Source organism: Phoenix dactylifera, chromosome 2, assembly GCF_051530095.1.
Source record: "Phoenix dactylifera cultivar Ajwa chromosome 2, Ajwa_hap1_PhDact_Kaust_v1.1, whole genome shotgun sequence".
NCBI classification, from domain to species: Eukaryota; Viridiplantae; Streptophyta; class Magnoliopsida; order Arecales; family Arecaceae; genus Phoenix; species Phoenix dactylifera.
This window is the reverse complement of record NC_143191.1, coordinates 33,126,045-33,147,242: the sequence shown is the minus strand read 5'-3', so window position 1 is coordinate 33,147,242 and position 21,198 is coordinate 33,126,045. Positions and strand designations below refer to the sequence as shown.

At 38.0% G+C, this 21,198-nt stretch overlaps 1 protein-coding gene across 7 annotated transcripts; it reads right to left on the bottom strand.

The window, feature by feature from the left end:
* Positions 1-145: 145 nt before the first annotated feature.
* Positions 146-20,583, bottom strand: LOC148714692 (malonyl-CoA decarboxylase family protein). Of its 7 annotated transcripts, none has more exons than XM_088715975.2 (16): positions 20,415-20,582; positions 20,280-20,317; positions 20,083-20,182; positions 19,842-19,980; positions 19,522-19,708; positions 18,029-18,173; positions 17,821-17,911; positions 15,128-15,186; positions 14,967-15,044; positions 12,359-12,442; positions 11,248-11,435; positions 9,968-10,090; positions 8,830-8,902; positions 6,881-6,966; positions 6,508-6,589; positions 146-461 (listed from the first exon to the last, which is right to left on the bottom strand). In XM_088715975.2, the coding sequence occupies exons 1-16, from the start codon at positions 20,532-20,534 to the stop codon at positions 444-446; spliced, it is 1,611 nt and encodes a 536-aa protein (XP_088572101.2). In that variant the 5' UTR covers positions 20,535-20,582; the 3' UTR covers positions 146-443. The 7 variants fall into 7 exon arrangements, with proteins under 7 accessions (XP_088572101.2, XP_089785038.1, XP_089785039.1 ...); XM_089928912.1 differs by having other exon boundaries at positions 19,857-19,980; XM_089928910.1 differs by lacking the exon at positions 146-461 and adding an exon at positions 5,676-5,777.
* Positions 20,584-21,198: the final 615 nt, after the last annotated feature.

Below are 21,198 nucleotides of genomic sequence, written 5' to 3'. Positions count from 1 at the left end.
ATGATTTTGATCAATAAATAAAAAGATCGTATTAGATATGTTTCATTAAGCTAATGCTACAATTTGCACAAGAGCAGAAAGAAAGAAAAAATTTACCTTTGCAACATCATGCAGGTTGTGATATGTACTATATTTGCATTCAATATGGCACGCAAAATACTGTTCTTTCCTTTTATTGCAATTCTCAAAAAAGAAGAATACTCTGATCAACAGAACTTACGTTTGAAAGTTGAATCATTGTTCGCAACTAATATACAATCTGGTGAACTTCTCCAAAGATAAGTGAAAATCATAATCTTGGAAAAGAATGGCTGCATATATTTTTAGCATCAACAGTTAATAGCAAAATTATTTCCAGCCATTCACCAAATAACAATCCATTAACTTCAGGCCATAACACTGCAGGTCTTTTTTCCCTCAATCCCTCAGGGTTGCTTCACTTGTCATGAATCTTTTGGTTTCTGTGAAATAGTCAAAGTTAAAATTGTAGATAAAAAATGACGCAAAAGTTGAAGATAACAAAATCAGCCAGCTTGAAAACTCATGTTGAAGTAGAAATCGATATAGAACGATTGGACAAACAAATGTGCAGTAGTATGCCTCCACCGACAGTAGAGACATTAAATTACAATCATAACAGACTGAACTGAAAAAAATTATGGTGAACGAGTGATATGATTAATTCAACTTGGCAAGATGAGATGAGATGTTTCAGGTGGACTCATAAATGAGCTGAAATCTGGCCCAACCACATGTTCTTGGTAGGTCAGAAGGGCGTGTCACCCATGAAAGACTTTCAACATTTTACAACTTCTCCATGCTCTTAAAAAAAAGAGGAAATTTGACTTTATTATAAGGTTATCCATTTTTAACAAACTCAGAACCATAACTTGAATCTTATCATTCAGTCTTCATAAAGTTCTATTGTTATCAAGCATTGTGATGGTAAACCACATGAGATGTTATGGTCATGTGCAACAAGGTTTAGAGGAGGTTCCATGAAAGAAAAGGGTTCAAATTTGTGGATGAGAACTTGGAGCGAACTAAGATGGAAGATGCCTGAACAGATTTGAAAAGAGGCATCAACAATATGAATTTCTTGAGAGAATTAAGTAAAGAAGGTGTACAAATTTGAGCCTAGATGGATAGGATAAGGAGCTTCATCATTGTATCACTGGTTACGCCCTACTTCTCATGGTCATATTTCAAATCACCACAATCACTTTGAGGTGGATCCTTGCTTGCTTATTTTGGATTGGGAGCTTCTCTGTCTATGTAAAATAGTAGGGGTGGCAAAATATTACCCGACCCGCCAACCCGACCCGTGTTCGACCCGCCATAAACAGGTTTGGGTTTGGCCTAAACAGGTTCGGGTCATAAACAGGTTGACCCGTTTAACCCGTTTATTAATTGGGTCGGATACAGGTTTAAGATGTCTGACCCGTTTAACCTGTATAACCCGTTTAATAACCTGTTTAATATATGGGTCAGGTTGGATAAGGGCCACAGCCCACAGCCCACAAAGATAGGTCAGGCTGTCACCCGTTTAAAACTTTCTCTCCAAGTTCACCTGCGGTGCCCTTTTTTTTTTTTTTGGTTCAACCTCTCCGGCTCTCCCTCTAGTCCACCTTCTCCCCCACCCTCGAGCCCGTCGCCTCCGACCCCTCCGACGGCGCCGATGACCCGTCCTGCCTCCTCGACCTCCTCTTTCGCCCCTGCAAGCCGGCCTCCTCCCTCCCCTCCCACCGATTCGTCGCCGAGCCGGTCGCCGTCCGGTCTTGCTCCTTCGTCGGCAGCTACGAGTACGTCGCCCACAAGGTCACCACCGGCCGCTCCCACAGTCCCAATTAGGCAGCGCCGCGTCCTCCTCTACGAGCTTCTCTACGGCCGGACCCCCTTCGCCGGGATCCTAACTCTAGATCTCCTCCAAGGATCCGGATCTTTGCGAGGTATGAAACCCTAACTCTAGATCTCCTCCAAGGATCCGGATCATCCCTTGGTCCGTGATCTTTGCAAAGCCATGGCGTCTGGGTTCCCGGGGCGCGATCTCCGTGGGGGCTTCGGGTTCGGAGCCGGAGCCGGAGCCGCGATCCAGATGCCGCCGTTGCCAAACCGATCGAAGCCCGCCGGCAGCGAAGGAGGAGCCGCGGCAGCCGGAGGTCTACCGAAGCGGTGAAGCAGAGGACCATCTCGCCTCTCCCATCTCCTCCTCCGACGGGCCATCCTCCGAGACTCCGATCCAGATGCCGCCGTTGCCGAACCGATCGGAGACCGCCGGCGGCGAAGGAGGAGCCGCGGCGGCCGGAGGTCTACTGAAGCGGTGAAGCAGAGGACCCATCTCCTCCGATCGATGAAGCATAGGACCCATCTCGCCTCTCCCATCTCCTCCGACAACGGGCCGTCCTCCGAGACTCCTCTGTTGAAATTTTTCAAGCTGCCGAGTCCCGAGCACAATTGTTAAACGGGTCGGGTCGGGTCGGATAGGTGGGGATGGGTTGGGCAGTTTATTAAACAGGTTAAACGGGTCGGGTCGGGTTATCTGTTTAATAAACAGGTCGGGTTCAGGTTGTAATTCCTGACCTGTTTAATAAACAGGTCGGGTTCAGGTCTATGATTTTCTGACCCGACCTACATCTGACCCGACCCGTTTATGCCTGACCCGACCCGATTGCCACCCCTATAAAATAGTCAAGGACTAGAATTACTCTTCCTTTTTCTTCGGTTGTGGAAGGAGGAGGAGGGGTGGGACGAGATGTAAGAGAAATTACTTGTGGATAATTTGAATGCAGGACTAGGAAAGGCAGCTCCCTTAGGGCTCGTTTGGTTCGCAGAAAAAGAAGAGAGGAAAGTGTAGTCAACGGAAAAGTAATAAGATGCCTCTTGTTTGGTTGGAGTTTTCAAAGGAGAGACGAAAAAATTGTATTCTCATGGGAATATGATTCCCATATTTCATGGAAAAGTTTTTCCCATGAGAAACATGAAAAAATTACTTTTCCATGAGCTGGAAATTACTCCATTTTTATTTTTTTTCAAAAAAGCCCTTCAGCATTAAAGAGGCATTAAAGACCTAATTTTTATTAAGGGTATAATAGGAATTGCATAACTTTTCCAGAAAAGTGGATGGTCAACCAAACATAAGCACTCTGGAAATCTGTCACTTTTCCATGGTCAACCAAACATGCCAAAAGTACTTTTTCAGGCATTCTCTTCCTAGGAATCTGCTTCCCAAGAATCATATTCCTAGGAAGAAAAATGCTTCCCGCGAACCAAACGAGTCCTTAATCTCACATGTGAAGGCTTGATTAGACCCCAACGAAACCACTTCAATGGGTTCCCTCGGTCCTCTCAATTCTATGAAAAATAAGCTCTTTGGCTCTTGTTGATAAAGTAATGAGGCTGGATGCGCACGTAGAACTTGAAGACTAAAAGCTACAGGAGGTCTTTATATCTACAATCTTTATTTAACCACTTTTAGATAGGTTCCCTTGGTTCTCTCCTCTCCTTAAGTGGGAGTTCCATCTGAGTTGCTTTCAGTGCTCTCACATGACAAGGGCTTACATAGATCCAAATCTTGTTGAGGTGTGATGTGCATGGCGAACTTGAAGATAGAAAGACTCTGGGGGCTTTTCTATCCTGAAGTAGGAGCTCCATCTGAATTGCCAGATAAATGAAGATTATCTTGTTTGAATAACTGGAGGCTTGAATGGAGGACTTGAAGCGGATTTCAAGATAAGCATCAAATAGACGCCTCTCTATCTCTAGCCACCTTTAAGATATGTTCTTCAACTATTTCAAGCCTAATTCAAATTAGAGTGTTCTTGATGTAGCCTTGCAAAACATTCAAGACTACACATTGATTAAATAACAAATGATTCAATCCAGATCTAATTAGATCTGAATCAATATGCAGAAGAGCAAAATATAAGAGATCAAGAGAAAGAATAAGAAGAAGATAAGAAGGAATTGGATTTTTGGGGGGGCGCGAAAGGAAGAGGAGAAGAGAAAACAGCGGCCTCCATTTACTCCTATGAAATCTGCATATCAAATCCAAGACTGCATTACATAGACTCAATAATATTTAGAAATTATAACAATAGCAAAACCCTGACACAACCCTAAATCCCTAAACAACTCTTACAAGCACACAGTTACTGCTTATGAGTACTTTAGTGTGAGTAGTACCATGAACAGTATTGCTACTTATTTAACTATCTATTAAGGCTTCATATCAAAAGATCTTAGCTGTATATTAACATCAACCCACTAAAGATTAAAAATAAATAGAAATAAAAGCAAAAAAAAATTAAAAACTAAATTGATCTGTTACTCAATTTTGATGACCTGCAACCCTTAGATGCATCAGATCTTCAAGTTCTTATACGTATATATATCATCTTGCTTGGACAACTAAATTCCCAATGGGCCCAGAAAACTAAAACAGAACCTGAAAGAGGCCCAGAAAACTAAAACAGAACCTGAAAGAGATCTTTCTACGTCTATTTGTAACCACTTTTATATCAGTTCTTTAGCACTTTCACATCCATCTTTTCAAAGCACAACCTCCATGAAGTTCTCTCGCTATGGATCTTTTTGCAAGGATGATCAAGGACTTGTCGTAAGACAGGCAGCAAGGGTAGCATCAGGTTCAGGTCGAGGTCAAATTAATCTCTGCTATTAAGCCATGACCACCCTGACCTGTACCATATTAAACCCACTGGCAGGTCACAGTTCTCTCACCCAAATATAATGGCAGCTTAGTGACTGGCAAGGACCCAACCATGAAAGAAGAGAGGAAGAGAGGAAAGGAAAAAGAGCAAGGTGGGTAGCAGGCTCTGGCAAGGAGACTGTGATGGTTGAGAAATAGCAGTAGGCTGTGACACAGAAATGGTGACAGAGCCAGTAGGGTTCAGGAAGAAGATACGGCAGATGGCAACAGGCATGGATGGCGTGACTTTGGTAGCAAGATCAATAGTGGTAAGGGTGGACAGATAGCTAGAGATGAGTTATGAGAAGATGAGTGGGAGGAGCAAGAGGAGAAGGGAGAGGAGAGAAGCGAATCAGTGGGGAAATCTGGGGAGGGTAAGGTAAGGAATTAGGGTATCCGCTTATAATATATAACATTGTATAGATTATAATATATTATATTATTAAATCACAAATTATTATGATAATACTCGATGATTTGGATCATCTCAACCCAAGCCCATCCCGACCCACTAGAAAACCACCTTTTCTAACTCAAACCTAACCCTTGGAGGGGGAAAAAAGGTCAAATCTGGGTTAGGTCAGGACAGCAGACTTGAGAGAGGATTGCATTCCAAGGTTCCAGAAGTTGTCAATTATAGCTGCTTTCAAAGTCTCTCTACTCTATTGCATCTATAAGGCCGCCTTCTTGATTTTACTTTATTGGTGGTTAGATTGATTTAGGTCACTGGACTTATGTCGTACTTTTTCTGTCTCTCTATCTATTAGTCTCTCTATAAACACAAAGACATGGTACTTAGAGGACTCAAAGGTCATTCATATGGATATAATTGTGGCTACTTATCAAACTACAGAAGTGTAATCAACTATCTTGTAATTAGATCAGAACCAAAATGCCAGCTGTCATTTGTATCGCAAACAGGTCTAAAAGTTCACTTAAAATGTGATTTAAAACTTGAGGACACTCTTACCTTTTCTTTTTAAGGTTCTTTCTTGTTCGCATTAAATTCTTAGTCCTCCATCTTCCTTGCAAGTGCTGGCTATATTTCATGATTTGCTTCCACAACCATTTTCTAAATGAACAAAAAGGATAATATTTCATTATATTCAATCATTCAGTAACATTCTTGAGGAACTTGGTTTTAATGATTATTTTAAATCAAAAATAATTTTCTCGATATCTTGTACTAGCTCAATTTTAACAATAGCGACTCACAATTTGTTTTTATTTGTGAAATATACAGAGATAAAGCTATAAAGGCAACCCATAGAACTGATGATAATATCGTGAGCACAATGCACCTGTCAAATTCTAGTTTCTTATAGACAGTATGTTGAAAGCTCTTCCTTAAAGCAGGCCAATTGGGTGATTTACTTAAAAAGATGTAGGTTGATGTTTGCGGTCCACTGAATGTGCAGATATTCTTTAACTATATTGTGACTTTTAGTGATCACCACTAATGATATCTACTTATGTCTATCCCATTTCCCACTAATCTAAAGTATGCATTGGTTTCAAAAATATAAATTGACAATGGAAAGCAGATTTGCCAAGAGACAGAAACATATCGAAGAGGTGACAACCCCCCACCTGCAGAATCTCAGCATTATGTAAAGATCAGGGTTCAGGAGAACATAGCACCAAAACATTTCGGTAACAAGTGTTAAAAAAAGTTACACACATGAACCAGTACCCTTTTGGCTAAGTTGATATGCCTCAAAAAATACTTATGTTCAGTAATTTCAAAGAATTACATGGTGATTAAGCATAAATTCTTCAACTAAAGCAGCATAATGTATTACCTCAAGATATGAAGAAGGCAACGAGCCATGGATATTCCCAGTGCTAAAATAGGACTGAACATTTTCATCGATCTTGTCTAGCCTGAAGTTTGTTCGATATTTACATTTCATGTGAGTCAGTTAACATGGAGAGAGGGCAAAAAAAATAAAAAATGAGTGCTTGCTCAGATGGTATCACCCTACGCCACTTGGGTAAGTGGGCAAGAGTTCCTTCCGATTGGACCTACCATTTGAGAGTTGGGGTGGTCATAGGGCAGAAAAGGGGGTGATTAACCCCTCCTAATCTTAAAAAATTGAACGAAAAAAGGGAGTAATCTTGAAAACAATAATCATGAAAAACAATAATTTAATATTACAAAAAAGAAGAAAATACCTGTACACATAATTTACCATGATGCCTCCACTTTGATTGTTACCTTTTTCTGATTGATCTGCCATCCAGTTTATCCTCTCAATCATCTAGGGCAAATGCAGCCAAAAAGAAATTAGATCTTGAAAAATTGCATTACTCTGGTGGTTTTGGTTCATTTGATCATTCAGAGCAAATATTTTTCTGTTACGTGTAGATGGTTCATCATTTGCATACTACTCAGATATTACAATTGTATTGTTCGCCAAATCAGTCACGATATGACTTCCAAAAAATAATACAGGATGTTCAAAATAATAAATTAATCAATGTTAAGAAAGAATCCATAAATTATATTAAATACTTTCAATATGGTAAATTTTATTTGCAAAAGCAAATTTCAGTTTGACAAACGAATCGAGCCAAGAAGTCTTTGACAAGGCAAAGGCTCTTCATCCTTTACTAGCATGTTGTAAGTGCAAAAGCAGCTTAGTTCACAACCAAATCAAACCAAGAAGATTAAGTTTAAAAAAAATCTAAACAGGCAATTATGCAGATTTGTTGTTTGCAGATGTTATGAACTTACTGTTTGATATGGTCGAGTTCTGAACTCAAACAAAACATTTGACATGCAGACACACACACTTATGTGGGCACCTATGCACTGCAGACACATTCATGTTGGCCTTCTTATCTTATGTGTCATTCTTGGCAAGTACGTTCCTAGTGAACTACACAAAATTTGTCAGGATCCAAGTTAAATCTGGCATTGGACTCCAGCTATTTAGATTTCTAACCCAACCCACACAATCACCATAAATGGCCGACCCATATCATTTGTTTTAGGGAAGACGTTTGTTACTTGCCTCTCCCATGTTAGCCTCTAAAGAGGCTCAAGCAAGTTTAGTATGCATAACCAAAATAACAGTTTATATTACAATTATAGGTGAATAAAGTTGATTGCTCAAAAAAATTCAAAATTAAAATATAGTACTTACTGGACTGCTTGCAATTAAAGTGTAACTTTTTCCATAAATTTGGCTTCACTGATAAACATACTTCTAAATTTAATTAGTTAGGTTACCCCACTCAAACCTGTCCACTTATTTCATCCGGTAACCAAGAACATCTTATTCACTGTAAAATTGTAATCATCTATGTGTAGTTAATTTTTTTCTAGTATTCCTTTGCCATTCATTTAAAGATTACCTAATTCTATTGATATACACTATATTTTCTATTTGTCCATAAAAATCATATTTAAAGTAAATAAATAGGCCAAACAAAAACTATGAAATTGACAAAAGTTCCAAAGGTTATTTGAAAATCCAGATGTTGTTACCTTTGCAACAAGATTGAAAAAAATAGTGTGATATCACAGCTTTGTAGTTAAAATGCATAAACAAAAGCATTCTTGGATTACATTTTGGACTCCAAATTTGTTTCTGTTTTCATTAAAGTAGCTCCATGAATTCTCTGGCACAATTTATGGACATAGCCTGCAGATAACAGTTACTTTAATGTACGACATACAATCTAATATTATATATGTACATATACATGTACACATATACATGCATGCATGCACACGCGGATGCATGTATGTACAAATGTACATGCGTATGTTTGAATGATATTCATAAGTATCATTTAAAATTAAAATAAGATTCCATAAGATAAAAGTGTACTTTCACAATTCAAAATTAATAGTTAGATGCAACATGCCGTGTATAAGTAACAACTATTACATTGTGAATTATGCCAGTACAACAAAATGAGGAAAAGAGGCCAAGGTGTCAAACAGCGTATCACTCAAAAAGCTGACAAGAATGGAGAGACAAAGTGGGAATTAATTTAAACAAGTAGAAACATTACTACAGGGCTACTGGTTAGGCCTAAGGGAAATAAGAAAAGGTTACTACTAAACGAGCTGCAAGTTACTGTTACAAAAACAATAAGACATCAAGGCATACCGCTCCATTCTGCAAGTGAAAATTTGCAACAGGATCAAGAGCTTTACCCCGCTTCTTCTCTTTAAGAAGGTACCTGCAAATGATAGGACAAGATCAGTACTTTTCAGTTTTCACATATTCTTTTACAGAAGAATAGGAAATTTAGGAAAGATAAAAGATGTGAGAGTGATTGTATTCTTTTCAATTATGTAACAAATTGGATTATTTCTTTTGGACGGTGGAAAAGTTTTATGTAATAAAACATGGTTATATCGCAACTGTTGATTTTAAGTTGCTAAGTTTGTGTATAAAGTGCCATTTTTGGATTATGTACATCAACACCAATATGATTGTTCAACTAGGTTTAAGATGCTAGTTATTCTAATTCACCTTAATAAAATTTAAGGTTTAAAAACATGTCCATTCACCAGCCCATATACATACAGTCCACATTAAATTGGAAAAATATATTTCCTGCCATATATCTGCACAGCACTGCAATGCTGTGTATCTATCCTTGTGGTTGCAAGCTGCAATTTAACAAGCTGATTTATTTTATATCATTCTACACTGCGGTTTTGACTCACTATGCACAATATGCTACATGTTAACATAGTTTGCATGTTAAAATTCTTGACTAACTATATTATGTGCTTGAAGTGACTTTCACAGTGACAACATGTATGTTCAGCAAAAACTAAGATCAAAGGTTTATCAATGAGGTTGAAAATGATGTTCATTTGTAATCATAAAGGAATTCACTAAAAGTAATCTTTTTTTGAATATGTAAGAAAAGTTCCACCATAGCATCTTGTGAAATATCCACAAAAGGTCTGCTAAGCTGGTTATTTCTAAATTAATAAAATGACAAGTACACTAATTAAATATTGAACATAAAACTAAACATTGAACACTATCAACAAATACAACATATATGGGTAAATAAGTAGGCCCAAGGAAAAGATCAAGTCAAAACCATTACATGAAGACGGTATTAACAATCACAGAACAACAATATTCACTGCTATCTTCTGATATGGTTTTTTCTAATGGCTAATCCAAACATGATCCCAAAATCTCCAGTTTGCAAATAACCATTTCAATTACTAGCTATAAATACAAACCCTCTAAAAGTGTTAGTTATGCTAACATGACATACCTTGCACACAAACGCATTAGAGGAGGTTTTAGCGCAGCCAACAAGTGATCAGACTTGGTCCACTCACTTGCTGTCAGTAAGTCCTGCATTATCTCGATGGCACTTTTTCCAGCACTATGTTCCCTGCACAGTAATGCTGTCAAACAAGAGTAATGTCACAAAAAGCAACTAGGCAGAAGCGGAACTTGGATAAATAAGGTAAACTAAAATAACATTCCTAGAATATGTGCCACATCAACACTTAGTTTAATCATTCCTAAAATGCGTATAAATTCCATTATGAGTGACAGGTAACATGAAAAAGAACATTCAAAAACTCTGCATCGATGACATTAAAATGCCAATAGAAAAAAAAAAGATTAATATGCAGTGCACTATTGTGAAAGGAATCTCGTGTAAGAGTACTTATTTAGGAAATGCTTATTTTGTTACAAGGTGATTCCTGCAACTGCGATAGCAAGTTAATTAACTCACAACTGTCTCATCTTCACCCCATGAATCCAGCCAGAAGATCGGCAGTTCATGAGACTACCACCAATATTCAGTAACAGGCTTTAGTCTAAAAAGGGGAAGCTCTGAGTTTTATGATACTGTCCGGCTTGAACCTCTTCCATAAAATCATTGCTCAATGTCTAACATTCACCTCACTATTCATGACTGCAAGGCCGAGTTACTGTTACTGAAAATTTGTCAGATCCCTCATGTCCCCCTTTAAGTCCAGTCACATGCATCACATCTCCCAAGCCCTTCTATATTTACTAGTTCTTGAAGTCAAAGAAAGGATTTGTTGGATTGGGGACTGGATAGAGGCCATGAAGTATGTTATCATGATGATACTTTGTTGTCATTTTGCATTTGCTTAGGGTCTAATCAATTTTTCATGGTGAACGAGTGCTGTTTCCTTTTTTTTTTTTTTTTGGGGGGGGGGGGGGGGGGGGGGGGGGGGGGGACAGTTTAACATTTCACTCACAGTGGAATTTAAATTAAGATATGTGATTTCACCAGCTGCACAATGTATTCAGATAATTCTTCAAAATTCAAACATCAACTTCAAAATACAACACAGTAATGGTTATCTGAAGTTTAATAGAAAGTTACATCAATCAACAACCAAAAGAAAGATGTGCACGTGAATAATTATTACTATAAGCTAGCTGAAGTGAATAATTATTTGGGAAGAAGAAGAAATCATTCTACCATGAAGTTTGTTAAACATAAACATTCTTAATATGTGCACGTAATTAGTTTGACTTACTATCATCTTTAGAGGAGAAACTTACACAGCACAGTTGAGAATCATCCTTTCTTCTTCTGGGAGAAGGATGTTCTCTCTGAAAGCTGAAATAGGCCCTTTTTCTGACATGTCATTCATATCCTCAGTCTCTGACTTAGATAGCTTTATTTGGGAGGCCAACTTGGAAAGAAGCCATTGCATATATCCGGGGATTGGGCTAAGTGTTGCATATATCTTCATAGAAGTTCAACAGAAACAGAAAACAGACCGCATACCATATTAAGTTTCAGAGGCCAACACGGAAACATATATCCTTGGAAATAACAAAAGCTAAAATGAAATAAAAGTTAAAGTGTTTATGTCTAGAATTGTTTCAGGAAAACCATCTGTTATATTAGAAAACGAGGAAGTCTCCGACTCCCTATATATGGCAAGCAAAAGGAAATTAATGTTATAAATGAAATGCATAATGACAACTAAGTCACAATTCTCCAATTGTTACACAAACATACAGAGCAGAAAGTCAGAATTCCTAGAATTAGTTTTATCATATATTGCATTCAGCTATCAAAATATTTGTAAAATATACAAGTTGATAGATGCATACAGGCAGTTCTGCTGAAAAATGTTGTGAAGATTGTTACAACTTACAAGAATGAAAAATTTGCTAAAGACAGTGTAACTAAACTAAAGATTGTTTGACAATTGATACAACAAAGAAAATTTTGCTAAAGACAGTATCAGTAAACTATATTGATCATCTGAAATTAGATGAAATAAAATATGCAAAATTTAGGATGTCAAATTGTCAAACTAACACCAATATGATTTTTCTTTAGATATTTGGGTCATAGAGATAATGTATAGAGTATAGACATATTTTGCTGTCATTGTATGACCTAGTGATCATCTTACTGCTAATATGGGTACTGGAAACAGGTTCTTAATGATAAAAACAAAAACAATAATGTCAAAAAAAATTACATCCTAGATATCCCAAGGACTTAGCAATGCATATGAAGAGAAATGGAGAGAAAATTGAACTAATAAGACATACAAATACTAAACATGAAATAACAAGATGGATTTTCAAGATTGCACTAGAAAGTCTATTTAAAAATGAAGCATAATTTCTGCAGTTGAGTTGAGTCGCTTACCGTTATATGTGGCATATCTCTCCTTAACAGGTCAATCACACGTTTAATGAGAAACTTCCCTAGATTGATTCCTGATAAACCTGGCTGTCAGGTGTTAGAATTATTAGGGTTCAGAACATGAATTACTCCTTTATAAATTATGAATTTTTTAACATCATATATTAAGTAGAGGTTGTTGAGATGATTACATAGACCTGAGGAAAAACTAAATGCAAACTAAATTCAATTCCTAGCATAAGAATCATTGTTCATTGTACTAGCCCGAACCGGTACGCTAAAAAGATCTCGTACCGTACTGTACCGACATAGTGCTAATGTGGCACCGGCACAGGATCTGGTTCTGAGACGGTGAACCTTGATAAGAACAATATTATAATCATTTCATGTGTTCTGGCCAATTATATATTTTGATCAAAGAAAATCGATCTACAACTAGCAAACGACAATATAACAAATCTCAAGAATATGGAAGAATGCTAAAAGTGATTTTTAATGCTAATCAGTTTGATGTGTCCGCTTCCTTAATTCATCAGTTATTGATAAGAAAGATTATGGATTGACAGAAAGCATTCTATGATTACCAAAACAAGCAAAGAACCATGCACCAGTGAGGCCCTTTTTCTTAAGCTCTTATTTGATTTCTTGTGGTTGGCAATGAACCACATATAAAAGCCATTGCAACTACTTATTGTGACATCATGAAGGAACTAGTTTATGTAATTGAATACTAAATTTACATAAAGTGCATGGCTTCAAATGGCAGAACAAAAGAGGTGAAAAAACCAAGATAATGACAGATAGTATACTGTTAGTGAACTAGGGCTTGGCCTAGTTGTCTCACCCCTCTGCTTGGCAAACCAGAGGTTCTATGTTCAATTCTTGGAAAAACTGAACCTGACGAATTATAGTACATGATGGGTTGGGTCTCCCTCCCTTTCTCTGAAAAAAGACATGGATTATAGTGTTCAAATCATATAATAATATATGTGTGACTTTATGGAGGAGAACTCGCTGTACATTTAATGTAAAATTGTATAATGGTGAGAGCATGTCATGTTAAGACTCATAATTGCTGACTTGTCTAACTAAATTCCCAGAGCATTGTTTTATGAAATAAGGCAATTAATGTCTTATACTATGTCATCAATATTCCATAAATAACTAACGCTAAGTCATTTTGTCACTTTCCAAATATCCAACGATAACATTTTTCATATGCTGCCACTTCTTCATTTCAACATTACAATAAAAGGTTTTCCATCTAAAATAAGAAAGTAGAATTAACATATGAAAATGTTTTATTAGATAAAAGCCTCATTTTGACCTACCTTGAAGTCAATGTTAACGATTCTACTTTTGAAACTTAAATATACCATGAAATGCCAATCTTTTCACAAAGTTTATATTGAGCTTCCTTCACGTGATTCTACTCTTTTGATAAGATCTGTCAACAGTGTCCCCAGAAGATCTTCACTCATACAGAGTGGTTAAGTTACTTTTCACATAATCTCACTATCATTGTACAATCAGATTCCCCACCTGATGGTCGGTACTATTTGTGATTTAGGTGAATAAACCTCCTGAAGGACAGGTCATTTCTCCTTAGCTAAACATCATCAGATTGCATCCTTCCAACTTGTTTCAATTATAAAAAGTCCTATAAACGATGTCCGTTAAGGCTTATCATGAAACCCATGTTCAGAGAGGTCTTCCACATTTTTTGAACTTGCATATGCTACATAGTTGCAATCTTTCTATAAAATCTGCATTAAGTCTCCATCTTACGATATTACTCTTTCCATATTTTTCATATTAAGTTATCAAAATTTCAATAGCTTCATACATTCAGATTCCCGACTTGACAGCGTTAAATATGTTAATAACCCCTCTTGAACAATAGATATACTGCTCCTAAGTTGAACATCATCAGACATTATCGTATTACTTGTTTGAATTGTGAATACCCCATAAACTAATTAATTATGTCCAGCCCAGATTTGTCAGAAAGTAGCAGTAAGAGATACATGACAATAGGACATGACTGTCGTTTTAGGATTAAAATTTTTTTTAAAAAAAATCAAAGCATCGATTAGGTGCATCTACATGCATCTATGAAATACCTTGAATAACTGGAATGTAAACACAGCAACCTTTTAACCAACAATTTAATCCTGATAACATGAGCCTCTTAATGCTAAGGAAGTTCCCAAGGCCACCTTAATCATCATATCTAAGGGGCCAGACCTTAGTCTATACAAAGAAGCACAACTTTGTCCTTTTTATCTTGGATTTATAGCTAATAAGCAGATGCAAATAGTTTTATTGGCATGTAACTGATAATCATCTGCGTCAAAATACATTACAACAAGCATACATGTCCAACTGGTTTTGCTGGCATCTTAAAACTTCTCAATGCCTAAAAATAAGATAAAATAAAACCTCATTGATAAGAAAAACATTAAAAAGAAAAAAACAGACTCACCAAGTTAGACATTATAACTTTCATGTCATGTCTAGCATTCTATAATAAATGCAAATGGAATTTTCAGAAACAAGAAAAGAAAAGTTTAAAAAACATTTCTTCGCAAAGTTGAACATCCTGGCTTACCTGAGTTGATGATATAGAGTAAAATAATGCACAACTAGCTTCACATTCAGGAATTGGGGGATCATCCCATAAGACCTCCTGGTTCCCACCAAGTTATAAATGTGAGTTGATTAAAAATTGTATGTGAGCAACAAAGAGTATATGATACCAAAGTAGTTAACCTGTATGGACTTGGCAACTTCCTTTAAAAGTGCAACTTCAATAAAAATAAGTGGCTCACCTGAAATGACCATCATATCATATCAAAATGCTAGCTAGCAATGCCATATCCTATTGCTGTGACTCAACCTTCGTCTGAAACAACCTTAAGTTGAGTTGCAACAAGTAAGGTTAGGGAGGACAATATTTAAAGATATGCAAGAGTCTAACTCAAATTATCATAACTCAAGTTGCTTCAAGTATGGCATCACTAAACACCAAGTTCCTTTATGTGGGAGACTTTATGCATGTAAAACTGTGAGACCCGGCCCAGAATGGGCCATTTTGGGCTGAAGTCGGCAGGCCCAACGAACTTCAGCAAGAAGAGACTGAAATAGAGAATCACAATCGTGATCCTCTGTTTCCTCTTCGGTTGAGCAGAGGAGCCATAGCAACCGTGGCTGTTGTGGACTCCGCGGGGCCATTCGAACGGTTGTCGGCCATTGGGTCGCGCTCACCCACCACCGAGATCGCGGACGGGTGCAACGTCCGAGCTTATCGCCTCTTCCAAAATCCCTATAAATTTTCAAGTTCCCTCCGCTTGATCTTCCACAAAAGCTCTCTTCCCTCTTTCTCCTTCTCCGGTGGCCACCACACCACCTCAGCCGAGCGTTGCTGCCGAACTCCCTTCGTCCTCTCTTGTGTGCCCCGCTTGCTCTATTTTTTGGGGCCAAGCTTTATTGCCCTTCTTCCGAGCGTAGCCACCTCAAGACCGCCGAGTCGAGCTGTCCTTGACCGAGATCCACCATCTCCACCACTCGCCGGTAAGCTTTCCTTCCATCTTTCTTCTCCATTATTCCTTTGGTTGAGCTATCTCCTCTATTTCAAGCAAAATCCTTGGCTTCTCCCTTCTCACCGGCCACAGCAACCGCCGCTGGCTACTACTGCTGGTCGTCGACTGGCCGTCGACCCCCCTGCCACCAAGGCCTGGCCGCCACCGAACCTTCTTCCCTCTTCTCTCTTCCTTCTCTTCACTCTCATTCTTCTCTCTGTTCTACCTTTTTCCTTCTCAAATTGTTCAATCATTTTATTTATTTATTTGCTTATGGATTAGTTTCTCAAATCCTCTTTTCTCTCTCCTAACTCGAGGACCAACCATGATGATTAATCTAGGTTGACCCATGCTATGGACAACCGAATTCAGACCCCTGATTGAATCCAAACTGAGATTCTCTCTCTTCTTCCTTTTTCTCTCTCTAAGCCTCTTTCTCCCTCTAAGCTAGACCTAGGGATCTTAGTTCAGAGCCCCGACTCTCTTTTTGCTCAAATCCAAGTTGACCCTAGGTGGAGGCCGTGCACTGCCTCAATACCAGAGTAGCATACCGGATCATATCCCTAACCTTGTCAGGTACCTTCTAGAATTTGGTTATTTTTGACTTTTTGAGCAACTTAAATCATTGCTCATCTTGATCAGTTTAGACTAACCCGGGCAGTCGGCCACTGCCACCTGACCAATCTGATTTGGGCATAAAATCGTATTTTCAATAATATTTTAATTTTTAATTTTGCTTGGCTTTGAACATAATGATAAAATTAATGATGTATTAATAATATTAAAATAGGTGAACCTGACCTGCCTACCTGAAGTCGAATTTTGAAGTAAGAAGAGGTAAGTAACCTAATACTTTAAAGTATGTTTCTGAATTTTTGGTAAAATAATAATTAGTTGATTAAAATTTGATTATGATATCTATTTTATACTTAGTTAAACGGGTTAGACATGTTAATTGTTATTGTTACGATAGTAATTATTTTAAAATCTGTTATGTGATATGTTATGAAATTTGAAAAATATGATTAGGCAAATTATGAAAAATTTATTTTATATGTATGTATTTTCAGCAAAACTATGATCTGGCCCTGCTAATGAAGATTCTTCGTTGGCCCTGTCGACTTATAATCTGACAAACTAATTTTCGACACCAAACCTCCGGTGATTAGAATAGTGGTATTTGGACATCGAACCACCGGTGGTTAAGAATAATGGTATTTGGCACTTTATGCATTCTGACCCATGCCACTGGGTTACGTAGCCATAGCCTGATGTTATGTTTCCAGTATCAGTTTATGAAAATAATAGTAAACTTCAAAAGAGATATATGCATTATTCAAGAATTGATTTATTCTCAATCAATATTTTACTCTTTAACTAATTATTTGATTTGCTTAGACCCCACTTTGGGGTGTTATGTTGCTTACTGGGCTAGTGTAGCTCATTGTTTCTTCTTTCTCTATTTTTCAGATCCAAATTCATGATTGCTTGAGACTTGGGAGAGTGCGCTAGATCTTCTGAAGATATTCTCAGTTCTAGTTAGACTATTTAGACTAGTTAGAATATTTTATTTTATTTGAGTAAATAGTTAAGCATATGTTGACTTATGTCACTTTGAAATGATAGATTGTAAAAATTATATATATAAGATCTTGACTAAATTATTTTTCAAGAATCATTATTGCTTTGATATGATTTGTAGCCTTACATGCTTGTATAGTCCGCCATGCAGGTACGCGGTGTCTGTTATGCTCTGAGTTCGGAGCATGACAAAAACTTCTTAAGATCAAAACCTTAATAGTTTTCTTGTTAAAGCAGCAAGCCATTAGTCCAGCTGCTTTCCAAGGAAAACATCAAATCAACTCATATAGCCATTAAACTGACCTGGTATTGCTGGATGTAGATATCCAAAGCAACGGCGACCCGCACTCAGCCTTCGCTTTAAGTCTAGCAGATTTCTGATTGGATGGACAGCCTAAATGAATAAAAAATCAATTGAAACACATCTAAAATTTCAATTCAATGTTGTCTAAAATATTGAATTAAATTCACCGACAATGCTTGTCATTATATAAATGAGGAAGAAAACCACCTCATACACTACAATTTTCTCAAGCAACGATGCAGAATCATCCCACGTGATCTGGTGAAGCTCCAAAGCTGCTGGACTAAGCCAGGTAATAAGTTTTTCCTTTAAATATGAGTCTAACGCACGCAAAGATGGTGTGTTTTCCTTGCTGCATTCTCAGATGATAAAAAAATAATATGAGATGCAGAATTATGGAGTTTCAGCTCACAAACAATTTTGAATCTCATGTCAGAATGGTTATCAGCTTGCAAAACAATTCTGAATTTTGAAATTTTGTATCAGCATATAATCTTATGACATATTTGACATATTAAAGAAACCTCGTTGACTTTTCTCTACTAAGACTATATGCATTACCTACCAACTTCAACAATCCACAGCAAAGCTCATGTACACAAAGTATGTGAACCTACTTTATAAGTTAAGATTACTGCTGGTTAAACTCTCATTCAAATGGTACCAAATAAACAGTTTTTGCACCATGAAACTCTTAGAAATATTTGCTACTGACAAGGAAATTACAACACTCAGCATAACTATTATGAACCAGAGTTCCTAGCATCATTACTAACTTTATACACTACAGCACCTGGTATTAAGCTTCCTTGGAGTGAAAATTTCATGACTATATACAAAACATACTAATACACCCTGTATTTCAGAACCATCCCCTGTAAGTATCTGCTTCTGCTAGTGTACTTGTTTGAGTATGTATAAGAATATAGATTCATCATTCATGACTTTGAATTACATAGGAATGCTATTCTTTCCTCAACAGCCCAATATCCATACATTCCCCACACACCATCCAGTTCCTTTTTTAAGCTATCATAGCCCTTTTGTTGTTCTTCCTACATCTTTTTTATTCTTTTTACCTCAAACAACCATAAGGCACACTTTTGGTTGTCTCTACTTGTTAACACTTGACTACAATCACAACCCACACACTCAAAATACTAAAACTGATTGCCTAACACTGGAAGGAGGAATAGGAAGAATGCAGACACCAGGAAACTTTAGCTGGGCACTTCTAGGAAGGAAAACGATTTTCCGGACCCTGCATGATAGGATTTCTAGTATGTTATCAACTATTTGTGCTTATTTAAGCTTGGTCTTAGATAGCTTTGAACGCCCACCATATCTCCTCTCTCTTTCAACAGGCTCCAACAGAACTAGAGTCCAATTCAAGATTTCCACAGGACATGCTGCTTATAAAATGTTATAGTAATTTATCCTGTCAAGGAATTCAAGTAAACTACCACTTTATGATCCTAGGATTTGAGATGATCTTTACTTAATTAAACAAAAAAAAAACATTTAATGAAAAGCATCACATATCTCAACCATTAGAAGGAAACAAAGAACTAAGAAAGTAATATGCCTCTTATTTGATAAACCTGCAAACTAATGTGCTCAGAGAAGGGGGCATCATACATTCTTTGTCCGTGGGAACATGAATGGAACCCAAATGCACATGAGTTAACATGGGATCTTACGCCAGCACAGAGAGCAGATCGGCACGAAGAATAGCCAATAGCTTCAATCCACCAGGTCGTTCATTGAGCCGTTCAAAGAAAACTGCATACATTGGCTTGAGAACATCCCGAAGATTCCGTTCCGTCCTATAAAAAGCAGCGAGCACACCTTCATCTTCAAGTTCAGCAGATTCTTGATACCCGGTCGCTGATCCAAAAGATAAAAAAAAAAGATTTCAAGAGCGAAAGATCAAATACAACGACAATTCAACAAAGTAGATCATATATAAGAATAGAAGATACGTTAAAGAGCATGAGGTGTTGGTAAAAATACAAAGTACCGTCAAGACTACCACCATGAGGCTCGAGGCTGAGATATTGCCGCATCAGGTCACGGACTCGAGCTCTATTCACATCATAGTCCCTCGCGAGTGCAAGAAGCAGCTCCCGGCGGCCTTCTTGATCAAGAGTCAGGTAACCCTACATTCGATAACCGCGTTCAATTTCTCCCACTTCTTGAATCTTTTTTCCCAACCTACAACCTAAGTGGAAAGAATCAAATGAATGAATAAACCCACCAACCTGAGAGAATTCTTCAAGATTTGCATCCCCAGGCTCCAATTTGTCGGCGGGGATGGAGATGGACGCCCGCATCCACTCCTTGACATCCTTCAAGGTAACTCTGAGACGAAAAGGATAAAGAAAATAATCAAAGGGAGGAATTGAGGGGGGAGGGGGAATTAAAGCAGAATCAATGCACAAGAGAGAAAGAAGAAGACCTATCCGTAGTAGTGCTGTTGTTCTCGTCAACGATATCCTGGGAAAATCAACAAAAAGGAGCCGAAAAAGAAGAGTGAATTCAAGAAACGGCGATATAGGGGATCGAGAATGAGGGATCAAATTGGGAGGCTTACTTGATGAGGAGGAGAATTAGGGCCAGCGGGTTGAGGGAGCTGCCGCTGGTGGAGGGGTTCTTGGTTGGCAGCGGCCCGCATGCGAGCTCTCATCAGTATCGCCAGGTTCTTCTTGTTCATTCCCCTCAAGGCCCGACGACCAGAACAAGCGAACAGCCACCGCCGGAGTGAGGAGGATGCTTATATAGGCTCCGTGTAAAGTCGGCAAGCCTTGCGGGTTCAATTTTTATTTGTAACCCCTGGATTAGTTATAAATTCCTGATTAGACTACAACTTACTTATCAACTTTTGGCTGCATGTCTAATGCCCACTCCATTTTATGGAGAATATGTTGAAAAAAAATTACTCATAGATCCTGGTCAAAACATAATTTACTTGTGAGTTGCTATGATGCAATGCAATCTGAATTATATGCATTTCTGGCATATGGTGAGAAGTTTCGCTGTATTTTTCATATAAAATGATGATTGATTTTTTTTTGCAATGTTGACTATTAGATAGTATTCTGTAGGGATCTCAAAGCACTCCAAATTTTTTTATTCATCTACTTGCATAGAATTCAAAGCAACTATTGTAATGTCCGGGCCCAATACAGACCGGGCCCAATACTGTAGGGGCCAGTTAAATAGTATTGGGCCAGGGAAGGGTTAGCAGGCCTTGCAGGCCCAAGAAGAGCAGTCTGCCATCTTCCCCGAGGGCTGAAAGGACAGGACCACCAGATGGCTAACGGAGAGACCCCCACAGGCATGCACAACCAGAGCCCGCCACCTCCTCCTCCCTCGGC

Coding starts and splice junctions, on each gene's coding strand:
- LOC148714692 (XM_089928908.1), bottom strand. CDS start 20,534: ATGAACAAGAAGAACCTGGCGATACTGATGAGAGCTCGCATGCGGGCC. Junction 20,318..20,414: donor CTAATTCTCCTCCTCATCAA/GTAAGCCTCCCA, acceptor TGATTTTCCCAG/GATATCGTTGACGAGAACAA. Junction 15,045..15,127: donor AAGTTGCCAAGTCCATACAG/GTTAACTACTTT, acceptor GGTGGGAACCAG/GAGGTCTTATGGGATGATCC.